At 48.0% G+C, this 17,442-nt stretch overlaps 1 protein-coding gene across 1 annotated transcript in view; it reads right to left on the reverse strand.

Moving 5' to 3' along the window:
- The window catches only part of LOC144592211 (thrombospondin-4-like), a 109,754-nt gene that overhangs the window by 13,616 nt on the left and 78,696 nt on the right, over positions 1-17,442 (reverse strand). Inside the window, 4 exon segments of the mRNA XM_078396736.1 lie at positions 540-712; positions 9,819-10,015; positions 11,914-11,962; positions 14,547-14,725. Coding sequence (XP_078252862.1) covers positions 540-712; positions 9,819-10,015; positions 11,914-11,962; positions 14,547-14,725 — 598 coding nt within the window.

Consider the following 17,442-nt stretch of genomic DNA (forward strand, 5'->3'; position numbering starts at 1 on the left):
CTCAGCAGGTCAGGCAGCATCTCGGGAGAGAAGGAATGGGTGACGTTTCGGGTCGAGACCCTTCTTCAGACTGATGTCAGGGGGGGCGGGGCAAAGGAAGGATATAGGTGGAGACAGGAAGATAGGGGGAGATCTGGGAAGGAGGAGGGGAAGAGAGGGACAGAGGAACTATCTAAAGTTGGAGAAGTCGATGTTCATACCACTGGGCTGCAAACTGCCCAGGCGAAATATGAGGTGCTGTTCCTCCAATTTCCGGTGGGCCTCACTATGGCACTGGAGGAGGCCCATGACAGAAAGGTCAGACTGGGAATGGGAGGGGGAGTTGAAGTGCTCGGCCACCGGGAGATCAGTTTAGTTAATGCGGACGTTCCAGGTACACAGCTCAAAGGTGAGAGGGGCAAAGTTAAAAAGAGATGTGCTGTGATGTTTTACGTTCTATGTTCTGTGTTGACTCCAGGTACAGTTGTGCATGTAGGAGGTACCTAATAGAAAAAAACGGCTCCGTCCGATTCATAAAGACGAATAGGTTCCCACTTTACCTGATGTATCCAATCTGGGGTCGATGCTGCAAGAACCAGCGGTAAGAGACCTTGTCCTTCCAACCCACGTCTCTGGGGTCTTTCCATAGTAGTCGCACCTGATCTGTGGTGTCTCCAGTGTGCCAGAGTGCATTCCGTAGATGCTCGCCAGGTCCGGTGTTGGACTTGACTGCCTGCAGAACCAGGGATGACAGCGTTACGGGGAGCACTGTAGAAAGATACACCTTCGACGTAGCACAAGAGAGGCTGTAGAAAGATTCGCTCCCCTGCATTCAAAGAGCATCTCCCACCGAATTCTGCATTTCAATACCAGGATAGGGCGGCACAGTTGCGCAGAGGTAGAGTTGCTGCCTTACAATAGACGATAGACAATAGGTGCAGGAGGAGGCCATTCGGCCCTTCGAGCCAGCACCGCCATTCATTCACCGCTGATCATTCTCAATCAGTACCCCGTTCCTGCCCTCTCCCCATACCCCCTGACTCCGCTATCCTTAAGAGCTTTATCTAGCTCTCTCTTGAATGCATTCAGATAATTGGCCTCCACTGCCTTCTGAGGCAGAGAATTCCACAGATTCACAACTCTCTGACTGAAAATGTTCTTCCTCATCTCAGTTCTAAATGGCCTACCCCATAAATTCTTAAACTGTGGCCCCTTGTTCTGGACTCCCCCAACATTGGGAACATGTTTCCTGCCTCTAACGTGTCCAACCCCTTAATAATCTTATACGTTTCGATAAGATCTCCTCTCATCCTTCTAAATTCCAGTGTATACAAGCCTAGTCGCTCCAGTCTTTCAACATATGACAGTCCCGCCATTCCGGGAATTAACCTAGTAAACCTACGCTGCACGCCCTCAATAGCAAGAATATCCTTCCTCAAATTTGGAGACCAAAACTGCACACTGTACTCCAGGTGCGGTCTCACTAGGGCCCTGTACAACTGCAGAAGAACCTCTTTGCTCCTATACTCAACTCCACTTGTTATGCTCTTGTTACAGCGCTTGCAGCGCCAGAGACCTGGGTTCTATCCCGACTACGGGCGCTGTCTGTGCAGAGTTTCTATGTTCTCCCCGTGACCTGCGTGGGTTTTCTCCGAGATCTTCGCTTTCCTCCCACACTCCAAACATGTACAGGTTTGCAGGTAAATTGGCTTGGTGTACGTGTAAATTGTCCCTAGTGTGTGTAGAATAGTGTTAGTGTGCGGGGATCGCTGGTCGGCGCGGACTCGGTGGGCCAAAGGGCCTGTTTCCGTGCTGTATCTCTAAACTAAACTAAAAAACTAAATAGTAAAGAGTTAGACCAAACATTTTAAGCTACCAAGACAACATTTGATACAATAAATAACGGCGGATTCAAATAACGGAGTTGAATTGGACTCAATTGGACTAATAATTACTTTGATGAACAGTGAAAAACTTTTGATGTACTTTTATGATTTTTAAATTTAATTTAAATTTTTTAATTAATTGATTTTGTAAATGTATATAAAATTAAATTGATTTTTAATTTTCATTTAGTTTTTGACTAGCTTTGACACAGCGCAGTGGTAGAGTTGCTGTCTTACCCGGGTTCGATCCGTGACCCACGCTGGTTTGCCAGGGCGATCCGGTTTCATAAGTTCATAATTGATAGGAGCAGAATTGGGCCATTCAGCCCATCAAGTCTACTCTGCCATTCAATCAAGGCTGATCAATCTCAACCCCATTCTCCTGCCTTCTCCCCATAACCCCTGACTCCCATACTAATGAAGAATCTATCTACCTCTGCTTTAAAAATATACATTGACTTGGCCACCACAGCCTTCTGTGGTAATGAACAGCACAGATTCACCACCCTCTGACTGAAGAAATTCCTCCTCATCTCCTTCCTGAAGGAAAGTCCTTTTATTCTGAGGCTGTGTGTGACCTCTGGTCCTAGATTCTCGCACTAGTGGAAACATCCATTCTGTCCAGTGTTAGTCCTCCCACATCTCATAGATGTTCAGGTTTGTAGGTTAATTGGCTTTGGCAAAAAGACTGTTAATTGTCCCTAGTGTGTAGGATAGTGTTAGAGTGCGGGGTGACGGCTGATCGGCACAGACTTCGTGGTTTCGAATGGGTCTGTTTCTCTAAAACTAAAATGAAAACTATATTCAAGGAGCTTGTCTTGGGATATTATTCCGGGAGGTCACCTCACTGTCAGAGAGACGCTCTGCAAACCTCTGGGCCACTCTAGCAAACCAGTCAGAAAGTTTGGTGGTACAGTTGAGCCGGAAACTCGAGCTAAAATGCAGTCAGGGAGCGCACGGGGATTTTCCACCAAAATTTGTTGGTGGTCGGGAACTCTTGTAGAAGAGGAAGAAAAATTAACCAGAACTTTTACTTCAGCAAATTAGAGAAAATAATTTTCATATAAAAAGTCGGCAGAGTTTAGTTTAATTTAGTTTAGTTTAGAGATACAGGGTGAAAACAGGCCCTTCGGCCCACCGAGTCCGTGCCGACCGGCGATCACCCTAGTTGTATATTATCTCACTTACTCCATGCACACTGGGGGCAATTTACAGAGGCCAATTAATCTACAGACTCGCGCATCTTTAGGATGTGGGGGGAAACCGGTGCACCCAGAGTAATCCCACGCAGTCACCGAGAGAACGTGCAAACTCCGCACAGACCGCACCCGAGGTCAGGATTGAACCCGTGTCTCTGGTGCCGTGAGACAACAGCTGTACCAGCTGCCCATCTGTGCCACCCTTGCACAGTTGCTTGGTGGACTTGCCTGTAATTAGATGCGTGCGTAGGAAGGAACTGCAGATGCTGGTTTACAATAGACAATAGACAATAGACAATAGGTGCAGGAGGAGGCCATTCAGCCCTTCGAGCCAGCACCGCCATTCAATGCGATCATGGCTGATCACTCTCAATCAGTACCCCATTCCTGCCTTCTCCCCATACCCCCTCACTCCGCTATCCTTAAGAGCTCTATCCAGCTCTCTCTTGAAAGTATCTAACGAACTGGCCTCCACTGCCTTCTGAGGTAGAGAATTCCACACCTTCACCACTCTCTGACTGAAAAAGTTCTTCCTCATCTCCGTTCTAAATGGCCTACCCCTTATTCTTCAACTGTGGCCCCTTGTTCTGGACTCCCCCAACATTGGGAACATGTTTCCTGCCTCTAACGTGTCCAACCCCTTAATAATCGTATATGTTTCGATAAGATCCCCTCTCATCCTTCTAAATTCCAGTGTATACAAGCCCAGTCGCTCCAGTCTTACACTGAGGGTAGACACAAAATGCTGGAGTAACTCAGCGGGACAGGCAGCATCTCTGGATGGAAGGAATGGGTGAGATTTCCGGTCGAGACTGAAGAAGGGTCTCGACCCGAAATGTTACCCACTTCTTCGATCCAGCAATTAGATGCAGTTGGCTGGGGAATCGACAGACTAAACAAATGGAGTTACAAGGCATAGACCGATAGCAGTCTTGGCAATATTCATGTCTTCAGAGAGCTGGAGGAGAAACCATTTAAAAGACACTTGGACAGGCACGTGGATAGGAAGAGGTGGGAGGGTTATGGGGCAAACACAAGCAGGTGGGAAAACTAGTGTAGATGGGGCATCTTAGTTGGCAAGGACGAGTTGGGCCAATGGGCCAGTTTCATGCTGAATACTCTGTCAGAAGGGCGGCACGGTAGCGCAGCGGTAGAGTTGCTGCTTTACAGCGAATGCAGCGCCAGAGACTCAGGTTCGATCCTGACTACGGGTGCTGCACTGTAAGGAGTTTGTACGTTCTCCCCGTGACCTGCGTGGGTTTTCTCCGAGATCTTCGGTTTCCTCCCGCACTCCAAAGACGTACAGGTTTGTAGGTTAATTGACTGGGTAAATGTAAAAAATTGTCCCTAGTGGGTGTAGGATAGTGTTAGTGTACGGGGATCGCTGGGCGGCGCGGACTTGGTGGGCCTCAGCGGGACGGGCAGCATCTCTGGAGAGAAGGAATGGGTGACGTTTCGGGTCGAGACCCCTCTTCAGACTTGTCAGGGGAGAGGGAAATGAGAGATGTAGACGATGATGTAGAGAGATAAAGAACAATGAATTGAGAATGATCAGCCATGATCACACTGAATGGCGGTGCTGGCTCGAAGGGCCGAATGGCCTCCTCCTCCACCTGTCTATAATGAATGAAAGATATGCAAAAAAAGTAACGATGATAAAGGAAACAGGCCATTGTTGGCTGATTGTTGGGTGAAAACGAGAAGCTGGTGCGACTTGGGTGGGGGAGGGGTGGAAAGAGAGGGAAAGAGAGGGAAAGCAAGGGTTACTTGAAGTTAGAGAAATCAATATTCATACCGCTGGACTGCAAGCCACCCAAGCGAAATATGAGATGCTGTGCCTCCAATTTCATATTTCGCTTGGGCAGCTTACAGCCCAGTGGTATGAATATACCTTAGATTTAAAGTGAGGTGGGAAAAATTTAAGAGGAATCTGGGCGGCAACGTTTTCACTGAGAGGGCGGTGGGTGTATGGAATGAGCTGCCTGAGGAGCTATTTGAGGCACGCACTATTACAGCATTTACAAGACACTTGGACAGATACATCGAGAGGAAATCTTTAGAAGGAATGGACCAACTGTTGTCATGATAACTGCTGTGTACATACCACCGGATGCTAATGCTAACTCGGCTATCGGATATTTGTATGGTAGCACTAGCAGTCAACAGAGCATATATCCTGACGGTGTTCACATCATAGCAGGGGACTTTAACCACGCGGACTTGAAGAAAATGCTCCCCAAATTCTATCAGCATGTTAAATGTGCTACAAGAGGAGCTAACACACTGGACAAGGTCTACTCCAACATCAAGCTGGGCTACAGGGCTAGACAACTACCACACCTGGGTCAGTCGGACCATATGTCCCTGTTTTTAATTCCTGCATATGCCCCCCTCAGGAAAACCGCTCCTACCATCACAAAGACCATCACAACTTGGCCTGATGGTGCATCTCAGCAGCTGCAGGACTGCTTCGACAGGACCAATTGGGATGTGTTTGAACACCGGGACCTGGAGGTGTTCACAGACAGTGTACTATGTTACATTAAAAACTGCATGGACACTGTCACAGTGGACAAACGCATCCGGGTCTACCCCAACCAGAAGCCCTGGATGACCCGGGAGGTCCAGCGGCTGTTAAAAGAGAGGAACACTGCTTTTAGGTCTGGCAATAGGGCTTTATACAGCATGGCCCGAGCTAACCTGAAGAGAGGCATCAGAGAGGCCAAATTAGACTACAGGAGGAAGATAGAGGACCACCTGGACAGTAACAACAGCAGGCAGGTGTGGCAGGGGATCCAGTATCTAACCAACTATAAGACCAACCTTGGAGCTGCTGAAGGTGACGCCTCGTTGGCAGAGGAGCTGAACCTCTTCTTTGCTCGCTTTGAAGTGGAGCCACCCGAGACAGCCATATCACACCACATGGTCCACAGCAGCCTAACCCTCAAGATAGAGGAGCATGAGGTGAGGCGCACGCTGCGGGCCATCAATCCAAGGAAGGCTACTGGACCCGACGGCGTCTCTGGACGCGTGCTGAAGGACTGCGCTGACCAGCTGGCTGGAGTCTGTACGAGGATTTTCAACCAGTCTCTGGCCCAGTCCACTGTTCCATCCTGTCTGAAGTCCGCAATCATAGTCCCCTTGCCCAAAAAACCCCACATTTCCAGCCTCAACGACTACCGGCCAGTCGCACTCACACCAGTGGTGATGAAGTGTTTTGAAAAACTGGTCCGGGGTCATATCACATCACTCCTGCCCCGAAGCTTTGACCCCCACCAGTTTGCGTACAGAGCGAATAGATCCATAGAGGACGCTATAGCCACAGCCCTCCATGCTGCACTGTTCCACCTGGAGCAGCCGGGGAGCTACGTGCGGATGCTCTTTGTGGACTACAGCTCTGCCTTTAATACAATCCTTCCCCATAAACTGGTGGACAAACTGGGGGACTTGGGACTTCCACACTCCACCTGCATGTGGATAAATAGCTTCCTGTCAGCTCGCAGCCAGAGAGTCAGAGTGGGCCATCACACATCCACGGCCCTCAGCCTCAGTACCGGCTCTCCACAGGGCTGCGTGCTGAGCCCCCTGCTCTACACCATCTATACACATGACTGCACCCCCGCCCACCACAGCAACACCATTGTCAAATTTGCGGATGACACTACGGTGGTGGGACTCATCACCGGGGGGGACGAGTACGCCTACCGGGATGAGGCGGAGCAGCTGACAGTGTGGTGTGGAGAAAATAACCTGCTCCTCAACACCTTAAAGACAAAGGAAATAATAATAGACTTCAGAAAGAATAAAACGGACATGGTACCATTAACTATCAGAGGGGACTGTGTGGAGAGGGTGGCGGATTTCCGCTTCCTGGGAATCCATATTGAGGAGGACCTGACGTGGAGCGTGAACACCTCTGCGCTGCTGAAAAAGGTCCAGCAGAGACTGCACTTCCTGAGGGTGCTCAGGAAGAATAACATCACTCAGAGACTGCTGTTGTCCTTTTATCGGTGCTACATTGAGAGCATCCTAACATACTGTGTATGCGTATGGTACACCAGCTGCACAGCGGCTCAGAGGAAAGCGCTCCAGAGGGCCATTGACAACGCCCAGAGGATTGTCGGCTGCCCTCTACTTACCTTGGAGGACTTACACAGTTCCCGCTGCATCAAAAAATCCCAGAGTATTATAAAGGACATTTCCCACCCCGGACACTCCCTGTTTGAACTGTTACCGTCAGGCAGACGGTACAGATCTACAAGGACAAGGACAAATAGATTTAAAAATAGTTTTTACCCCACTGCTATAAAGGCACTAAATGTAGCCGCCAAGGAACGCAGGGGCGATACATAATAAGAGACTGTGAAATCGACAGAAGGATGTAGGGTTGGGTGTTTATGCGTGCTATTTTCATGATATTTATTTTAGTTGTTTATCTTTTTTAAAATATTTTACCTTGTATGTATCGTTAGCTTTTAGAAATGTTTGAATGGTGCACTGACTGGCTGACATTTTACAATTTCGTTGTACATGGCTCATGTTACAATGACAATAAAGGAACTATTCTATTCTATTCTAAATGGAGAGAATGGAGGCTTGTGTACACTGGAATTTAGAAGGATGAGAGGAGATCTTATCGAAACGTATAAGATTATTAAGGGGTTGGACACGTTAGAGGCAGGAAACATGTTCCCAATGTTGGGGGAGTCCAGAACAAGGGGCCACAGTTTAAGAATAAGGGGTAGGCCATTTAGAACTGAGATGAGGAAAAACTTTTTCAGTCAGAGAGTTGTGAATCTGTGGAATTCTCTGCCTCAGAGGGCAGTGGAGGCCAATTCTCTGAATGCATTCAAGAGAGAGCTGGATAGAGCTCTTAAGGATAGCGGAGTCAGGGTTATGGGGAGAAGGCAGGAACGGGGTACTGATTGAGAATGATCAGCCATGATCACATTGAATGGCGGTGCTGGCTCGAAGGGCCGAATGGCCTACTCCTGCACCTATTGTCTATTGTCTATTGTCTAACATGGGGCATGTTGGATGGCATGAATGAGTTGGGCAGAAGGGCCTGTCTCTGTGCTGTACGACTATGAAAGATAACACTCCCTGCAAATCGCACAGGATTTAACTTGTGTCTCTAGGGAGAATTATTCTTTGGTACTTACAGAGAAAATAAGTGCAGGATGATGCCATTCAGCCCTTCGAGCCAGCACTGCCATTCGTTGAAATCATGGCAGATCATCCACTATGTAACCTGTGTCCAATTTCTCCCCATATCCCTTGATTCCGCTAGCCTCTAGAGCTCTATCTAACACTCTCTTAAATTCATCCAGTGATTTGGCCTCCACTGCCCTCTGTGGCAGAGAATTCCACAAATTCACAACTCTCTGGGTGAAAAAGTTCCTTCTCACCTCAGTTTTAAATGGCCTCCCCTTTATTCTAAGACTGTGGCCCCTGGTTCTGGACTCGCCCAACACTGGGAACAATTTTCCTGCATCTAACTTGTCCAGTCCTTTTATAATTTTATATGTCTCTATAAGATCCCCTCTCATCCATCTAAACTCCAGTGAATACAAGCCTAGTCTTTTCAATATGACAGTCCTCATATGAAGTCCCGCCATCCCAGGGATCGATCTCGTGAACCTACGCTGCACAGCCTCAATTACAAGGATGTCCTTCCTCAAATTTGGAGACCAAAACTGTACACAATACTCCAGATGTGGTCTTACCAGGGCCCTATACAACTGCAGAAGAACCTCTTTACTCCTATACTGAGTATAGGTACTTGGCCGAGATAGAAACCAGACTGTCTAAGAGGGGAGACTTGGAGGTGACAATATGAAAGATTCATGGGGGGTGGGGGCATGGTGGTGGGAAGTGAAGATAGCTGAGTCTCTAGAGTTATAGTCGTACAGTGCGGAAACAAGCCCCTATGGCCCAACCTGCCCAACACCGGCCTACTAACTCCCACCTGCCTGCGTTTGGCCCATATCCCTCCAAACCTGTCCCATCAATGTACCTGTCTAACTGTTTCTTAAACATTGAGATAGTCCCTGCCTCAACTACCTCCTCTGGCAGCTCGCTCTACACACCCACCACCCTTTGTGTGAAAAAGTTACCTCTCGGATTCCTATTAAATCGTTTCCACTTCACCATAAACTAACGTATGCCCGTTAGTCCTCGATTCCCCTACTCTGGGCAAGAGACTCTGTGCATCTACTCGATCTATTCCTCTCATGATCTTATCACTCCTCATCCTCCTGCACTCCAGAGTCTCTGCCTACTCAACCTCTCCCTACAGCTCACACCCTCTAGTCCTGGCAACATCACCGCAAAAGATGGAGAGTATTGGATCTAAACCACATGGGCCTCCCTGATGAAGCTGGCCCATCGCCCATTGACCATTTAGATTTTTTAGATTTAGATTTAAAGATACAGCGCGGAAACAGGCCCTTCGGCCCACCGGGTCCGCGCCGCCCAGCGATCCCCGCACACTAACACTATCCTACACACACTAGGGACAATTTTTACATTTAACCAGTCATTTAACCTACATACAGTACGTCTTTGGAGTGTGGGAGGAAACCGAAGATCTCGGAGAAAACCCACGCAGGTCACGGGGAGAACGTACAAACTCCGTACAGACGGCGCCCGTAGTCAGGATCGAACCTGGGTCTCCGGCGCTGCATTCGCTGTAAGGCAGCAACTCTACCGCTGCGCCACCGAGATGCATGGGCGATCTTGGTGGTCGGCGTACCTTGAGCTGGATGCCGGGTTCGGCCACGGCACGGAACGGCGTGGCCTGCCAGTAGGTCTGCTCGGTCTGCTTCCACATCACCACGTAGAAGCTGGAGCTGTCCTGGTATCCGAAGATAAACCCGGCGTAGTCGTCATCGGTCATGGTGTTGACATGGAACGTGCCTTCAAAATCAACTCCGTTGAACGCCGTGTAGCCTGCGTGGTGATAAGATCCAGCCGTCAGTCACAGAGCCATTGACAGAGTCATGGAGTCACACAGCACAGGAACAGGCCTACCCAACCTCTCCCTATAGCTCACACCCTCCAGTCAATAGACAATAGATAATAAACAATAGGTGCAGGAGGAGGCCATTCGGCCCTTCGAGCCAGCACCGCCATTCAATGTGATCAGGCTGATCATCCTGCCTTCACCCCATACCCCCTGACTCCGCTATCCTTAAGAGCTCTATCCAGCTCTCTCTTGAATGCATTCAGAGAATTGGCCTCCACTGCCTACTGAGGTAGAGAATTCCACAGATTCACAACTCTCTGACTGAAAAAGTTTTTCCTCATCTCAGTTCTAAATGGCCTACCCCTTATTCTTAAACTGTGGCCCCTTGTTCTGGACTCCCCCAACATTGGGAACATGTTTCCTGCCTCTAACGTGCCCAACCCCTTAATAATCTTATACGTTTCGATAAGATCTCCTCTCATCCTTCTAAATTCCAGTGTATACAAGCCTAGTCGCTCCAGTCTTTCAACATATGACAGTCCCGCCATTCCGGGAATTAACCTAGTAAACCTATGCTGCACGCCCTCAATAGAAGTCCTGGCAACATCCTCGTAAATCTTCTCTGTACCCACTCCAACTTGACAACATCTTTCCGAAAACACGGTGCCCAGAACTGAACGCAATACAGCCTCGCCAACATCTTATACAACTGACACATGACCTCCCAACGTCTGTATTCACTACTCAACAGATAGAACAAAGGGGATGGTGCAGGAAGGAACTGCAGATGCTAGCTTAAACAGAAAACAAACGCAAAAGGCTGGAGTAACTCAGCGGGACAGGCAGCATCTCTGGAGAGAAGGAATGAGTGACGTTTAGGGCCAATGTTAGCTGTTCGTTGGGTGAAAACGAGGATACAGAGTGCAGAAGATAGTTCTCAGCATTGTAGCGCATCAGTTCCAGAGACAAAGTCCAATGTCTACAATGGGGTGGAGATGAATCGGACAGTATCCTAGCTTATCGAAGGACCATTCACAAGCCCGTTAACAGAGGGGAAGAGGCTGTGTGAAGTATAGATGGAGTTAGTGATGGGGAGCCTGGTCAGTGTGATGGACTGGCCTACATCTACAACACTCTGCAATCTCTGTGGTCTTGGACAGAGTTGTTCCCAAACCAGGCTGTGAAGCAACCGACTGCATGCTTTGTATGGTACATCTGTAGACGTTTGTAAGAGTCACATGCCAAACTTTGTTCTCCTCTGGAAGTAGTGGCATTGGCGTGCCTGCCTGGCTGTCGCATCAATGTGGATCTTTGGAAATATTAACGCCAAGGAACTTGAAGCTCTAAGCCATTTCCACATCTGCACGATCGATACTGATCTGGGCAGTAGCAGCTACAGAACTCTTTCAGCCAGGAAAAGGACCGTAACGCTGAGGGTCGAGAAGGCGCTGGTCAGACGGCATTTGGAGTATCGCGAAGAAGGACATGCTGGCGCTGAAGAGGGTCCTGAGGAGGTTTACGAGAATGATCCCAGGAATGAGTAAGTTAACCTACGATGAGCGTTTGACGACTCTGGGCCTGTACTCGCTGGAGTTTAGAGGAATGAGGGGAGGGGGGGGGGGACACCTCATTGAAACTTACCGAATAGTGAAAGGACAGTTTGTTAGGTTAATGACGGGGTAGACTTGATGGGCCGAATGGCCTAAATTTGCTCCTATAAGATGAAGTCATGAACTTACGACTGCACTCAAACATTGGGTTCCTCCAGCAACTAGCTATGATAATATAAGAATATTGCTTCTGTATAAGGTCATTGAATGCATTATATATTATACATTGACATTATACATTAGACATTACACATTATACATTGAATACATACCCACAGCCAGGCCTGGATCACTGTTCATTGTCTGTACAATCTCCATTCCCTGAAACGAATCAATTGGTTAGGGAAGGTTACACAATAACCTGCACGACACCTTTAGAACGGTACAACCTTGCAAAGCACTTTACTGGAATGACAATCTAACAAACTTTATGTTGAGCCTAGGTTGGCACAGTGCGCAGCGGCAGAGTTGCTGCCTCACAGCGCCAGAGACCCGGGTTCCATCCTGACAGGGGGTACGGGGAGAAGGCAGGAACGGGGTACTGATTGAGAATGATCAGCCATGATCACATTGAATGGCGGTGCTGGCTCGAAGGGCCGAATGGCCTCCTCCTGCACCTATTGTCTATTGACTATTGACTATGGGTAGGAAGTTTGTACATTCTCCCTGTGACCTGCGTGGGTTTTGTCCGGATTTCTCCCACATCCCAAAGACGAGCTGGGTTGTAAGTTAATTGGCCCTCTGTAAATTACCCCCAGTGTAGGATGCAAAACAGGAATAACTTGGAACTAGTGCGAATGGGTGATCGCTGGTGGACGATATAAAGATCATTTTAAAATGGAAGATGATTTGGAACTATTTTGTACGAACATTTAGTTTAGCTTCGAGATACCGCGCGGGAACAAGCCCCTTGGCCAATGGAGTCCACGCCGACCAGAGATCCCTGCCCACTTACACTATTCCACACACCAGGGACAGTTTACATTGATACCACGCCAAATAACCTGTAAAACTGTACGTCTTTGGAGTGCGTGAGGAAACCGGAGATCCAGGAGAAAACCCACGCAGGTCATGGGGAGAACGTACAAACTCCGTACAGAGAACCCCCCTTAGTCAGGATCGAACCGGGGTCTCTGGCGCTGTAAGGCCGCAATACCGCTGTGCCACCGTGCCGATCGCAAATTGTGCTTTTATTGGAGTAAATTATATCAAGGCAATTCGCAGGAGGGTCTCCAAACAGAATTTGACAGGGAACCACATTAGCAGAAACAAGGAGAAACAGGTAGCTTCTAAAGTTGGATTAGGTTAGTGTAGGATTGGTATAAATGGGTGGTTGATGGTCAGAAAAGGACACAAAGCGCTGGATTAACTCAATGGGCCAGACAGCATCTCTGGAGAATGTGGACAGGTGGCATTTTGGGTTGGAACCCTTCCCTGGTTGATAGTCAGTGTGGACTTGATGGGCCAAAGGGCCTCTTTCCATTCTGTGTCTCTCTCTAAAAGGAATGGTGAACGATCGAGAGGTTCTAGGATAATCAAAGGGAATGTTGCACCTTAATTGGGTATTTTTAAAGTGGAGATTGACAGATTGGAGAAGGCAGGAGAATGGAGTTGAGAGGGAAAGATAGATCGGCTATGATTGAATGGCGGAGTAGACCCGATGGGCTGAATGGCCTCATTCTGCTCCTATGACTTATGAAAAGAGGCAAAGTGTTGAGGGAGGGAATACCAGATCGTAACTGCTGGATACCCGAAGACCCAGTCATAGAGTTATAGAGTCATACAGCGTGGAAGCAGGGCCTTCTGCTGCACCGGCCCACACCGACCAACATGTCCCGTCTGCTGTCTGTACGAAGTTTGTGCGTTCTCCCTGTGACCTGCGTGGGTTTCCTCCGGGTGCTCCGGTTTCCTCCCACATTCCAAAGGACGTGCAGGTTTGTAGGTTAATTGGCTTCTGTAAATTGTCCCTAGTGTGCAGGATAGTGCTCGTGTATGGAGATCGCTGGTTGGTGCGGACTGGCCGGGTCGAAGGGCATGTTTCAGCGCTGTAAATGCAGTGCAAACTCAACTCAACTAAACAATGTATATTCTGCTTGGTTGAGGGGCATGTGGAAACTCGCAAAAAGAGGGAAAGGAACCAACAGGGTAAAGAAGGCTTGAGAGCCGGGAGCTATGTGTAACAACAAGCAACTGCAGACGCTGGTGTGTCATAGAGCATAGCCCAACTTACCCACGCCGACCAACATGTCCCATCTACACTAGTCCCACCTGCCTGCATTTGGCCCCTATCCCTCTAAACCTGTGTTATCCATGTACCTGTCCAAATGTTTCTTAAATGTTACAATAGTAACCTGCATCAACTACAGCTCGTTCCATACACCCACCGTCTTCTGTGTGAAAAAGTTATCCCTCAGGTTCCTATTAAATCTTCCCCCCCGCACCCCCCTCCCCCTCTCCTTAAACCTATGTCCTCTGATTTTCGAGTTCCCTACTCTGGGCAAGAGACTCTGTGCGTCTACCTAACCGATTCCTCTCATGGATGTTAGTATATGGCTGTACCAGTATTAAAATGAATTAACATTGTTCACATCCACGTGTAAGAAAATAACTGCAGACGCTGGTACAAATCGAAGGTATTTATTTCACAAAATGCCGGAGTAACTCAGCAGGTCAGGCAGCATCTCAGGAGAGAAGGAATGGGTGACGTTTCGGGTCGAGACCCTTCTTCAGACTGATGACGTTTCGGGTTGAGACCCTTCTTCAGACTGTTGACGTTTCGGGTTGAGACCCTTCTTCAGTCTGAAGAAGGGTATCGACCCGAAACGTCACCCATTCCTTCTCTCCTGAGATGCTGCCTGACCTGCTGAGTTACTCCAGCATTTTGTGAAAACAATTGTTCACTCACCTGGTTAAGTACCACCCAGTTTGGATCAATTTGTGCGTCGCCTTCAGGATCGAGGACAACAGTCTGGTACGCCCTGAAATCGGTTAACGTCACCTCTGCATTCTCAGGACAGACGTCTATCCTGTCAATGATGGTGTCTTGATCAAAATCACCTTCACAGATGTCTCCAACTCCGTCAACTAAGTAAAATAAGTAAAGTTGTGTCATTGTAAAAAGTGGACACACAATGCTGGAGTACCTAGATCATTTTTCATAAAGCATGACAATTCTTGAATGTTGTCGAATTCAATTGAATTGTTCAATTAATAACTATCAAATTGTTTAAATAATAACTATCAAAACGAGTTAAAGAAAAAAGCCATGAGATTTGAACACTTTTTAGGTTTAGGTTTTGGTTTATTATTGTCACGTGTACCGAGGTCTTATGAGGGCGTGCAGCGTAGGTTTACTAGGTTAATTCCCGGAATGGCGGGACTGTCATATGTTGAAAGACTGGAGTGACTAGGCTTGTATACACTCGAATTTAGAAGGATGAGAGGAGATCTTATCGAAACGTATAAGATTATTAAGGGGTTGGACACGTTAGAGGCAGGAAACATGTTCCCAATGTTGGGGGAGACCAGAACCAGGGGCCACAGTTTAAGAATAAGGGGTAGGCCATTTAGAACTGAGATGAGGAAAAACATTTTCAGTCAGAGAGATGTGAATCTGTGGAATTCTCTGCCTCAGAAGGCAGTGGAGGCCAATTCTCTGAATGCATTCAAGAGAGAGCTAGATAGAGCTCTTAAGGATAGTGGAGTCAGGGGGTATGGGGAGAAGGCAGGAACGGGGTACTGATTGAGAATGATCAGCCATGATCACATTGAATGGCGGTGCTGGCTCGAAGGGCCAAATGGCCTCCTCCTGCACCTATTGTCTATTGTCTATAAAAGCTTTGTTTTGAATGCTATCCAAACAGATCAGATAATACTATACATAAATACAATCAAGACAAACTCAGGCACAATAGGGAGAGCAAAGGGAAAGATACAGAGGGCAGAATATAGTTCCCAGCATTGTAGCGCATCAGTTCCAGAGACAGAGTCCAATGTCCGCAATGGGGTAGAGGTGAATCGGACAGTACCCCAGCTTATGGAAGGACCATTCAAAAGCCTGATAGCAGAGGGGAAGAAGTGTTCCTGAGTCTGGTGTAGCGCGCTTTCAAGCTTCTTGAATTAAACTAGCGTTTCCAAATCTGACGTAGGATGGCATTCACGAGCAATGTTTTATTGCATTCAGAACTAGAAATGAAATGCTTTCTATTCTAATAGTGGCGGAAGTTGCTCTAACTTAAGTTAGCACAATCCAATGAACAGCAGCTTAATTGCATAAGATGGATGACAACTATCCTTCATAAAGATCAGGAGATTTCCACTTCATCTATACACTAAAACTCTTGTGTGTTTGTTTGTTTGTTTGTTCCTGAACTACAGCCAAAAGGGTACACGATAGCGCAACAATTTTAGGCCCACCTTACTCACCGTCGTCCCTTTGGTGCTAATGGAAGAAGTTTCATTGGAATCAGTGTTATATTTTTAGATTTATTCACATTTTAAAGGTTAAATCTATCTCCTAGGGAGGGAGGGGGTGGAAGGAGGGAGGAGGGAGGATAAGGGGGGTTGAGGGGGATGGAGTGGGGGGGGGGAGGGGGAGGGGAGGGGAGGGGAAGGGGAGGGGGGGTAGAGGGATGAGAGAGGGAGGAGGGGGAGGCAGGTGGGGAGAGGGGAGCAAAGGGGGGGAAGGGGGGTAAGGAGGGAGGAGAGGGTGCTGCACCTATGCAGGAGAGGTTTGGGCCCAACGGGTCCACTTGGTCTAGTTTACTTCTACAACTTTCCAAGGCTTACATAACCAAATCACATCTTTGTACCACCAGACTCAGGAACAGTTTCTTCTCCTCTGTTATCAGGCTTTTGAACGGTCCTCCCATAAGCTAGGGTATTGTCCGATTCACCTCTACCCCATTGCGGACATTGGACTTAGTCCCACCACCACAGAGCACCTCTATTCACAAAGTTCCTTGGCTGCAGCAGTAATTAGGCTCGGGTAGGAAAAATTCCCGCCTCAAGATGTCTCTCTCACCCTTACGTAAGCAAGTTCACAGGTTACAGGAGTAGAATTACTCCATTTGGCCCATCGAGTCTACTCTGCCATTCAATCGTGGCTGATCTCTGCCTCCTAATCCCATTTTCCTGCCTTCTCCCCATAACCCTTGACGCCCGTTCTAATCAAGAATCTGTCTATCTCTGCCTTAAAAATATCCACTGACTTGGCCTCCACAGGCCTCTGTGGCAATGAGTTCCACAGATTAACTACCCTCTGACTAAAGAAGTTCCACCTCACCTCCTGACAATAGACAATAGGTGCAGGAGTAGGCCATTCGGCTCTTCGAGCCAGCACCACCATTCAATGTGATCATGGCTGATCATTCTCAATCTGACATGAGATACCCAGGGGCTATGAAGGCACGACCTCCACATTTTCCACACTGAAACCAGTGGATTTTCCGTAAACCACCTGGTTCTTCAGCAACCTTACCAACCTACACTGGTTTTTTAAAAGGTGACTCCATGCACAAAAGTGCTTGACTTAACTGCCTCGTTAGCTCGGATGCAAAATCAGGATGGACATCCTTGTTCCCTTACAGGGCTAGTCGTTGAGTAAGTCCCACATAGGAGCACAGTTTGTAAACACTAAAGCACGTGGGATTCGGAGTAATATAATGTCATGGACTGAAAATTATTTGGCAGCCAGATAATTTGGAGCGGCACGGTGGCGCGGCGGTAGAGTTGCTGCCTTACAGCGAATGCAGCGCCGGAGACTCAGGTTCGATCCTGACTACGTCTCCTGGCGCCGTCTG

This window comes from Rhinoraja longicauda, chromosome 3 (genome assembly GCF_053455715.1).
Source record: "Rhinoraja longicauda isolate Sanriku21f chromosome 3, sRhiLon1.1, whole genome shotgun sequence".
NCBI classification, from domain to species: domain Eukaryota; kingdom Metazoa; phylum Chordata; class Chondrichthyes; order Rajiformes; family Arhynchobatidae; genus Rhinoraja; species Rhinoraja longicauda.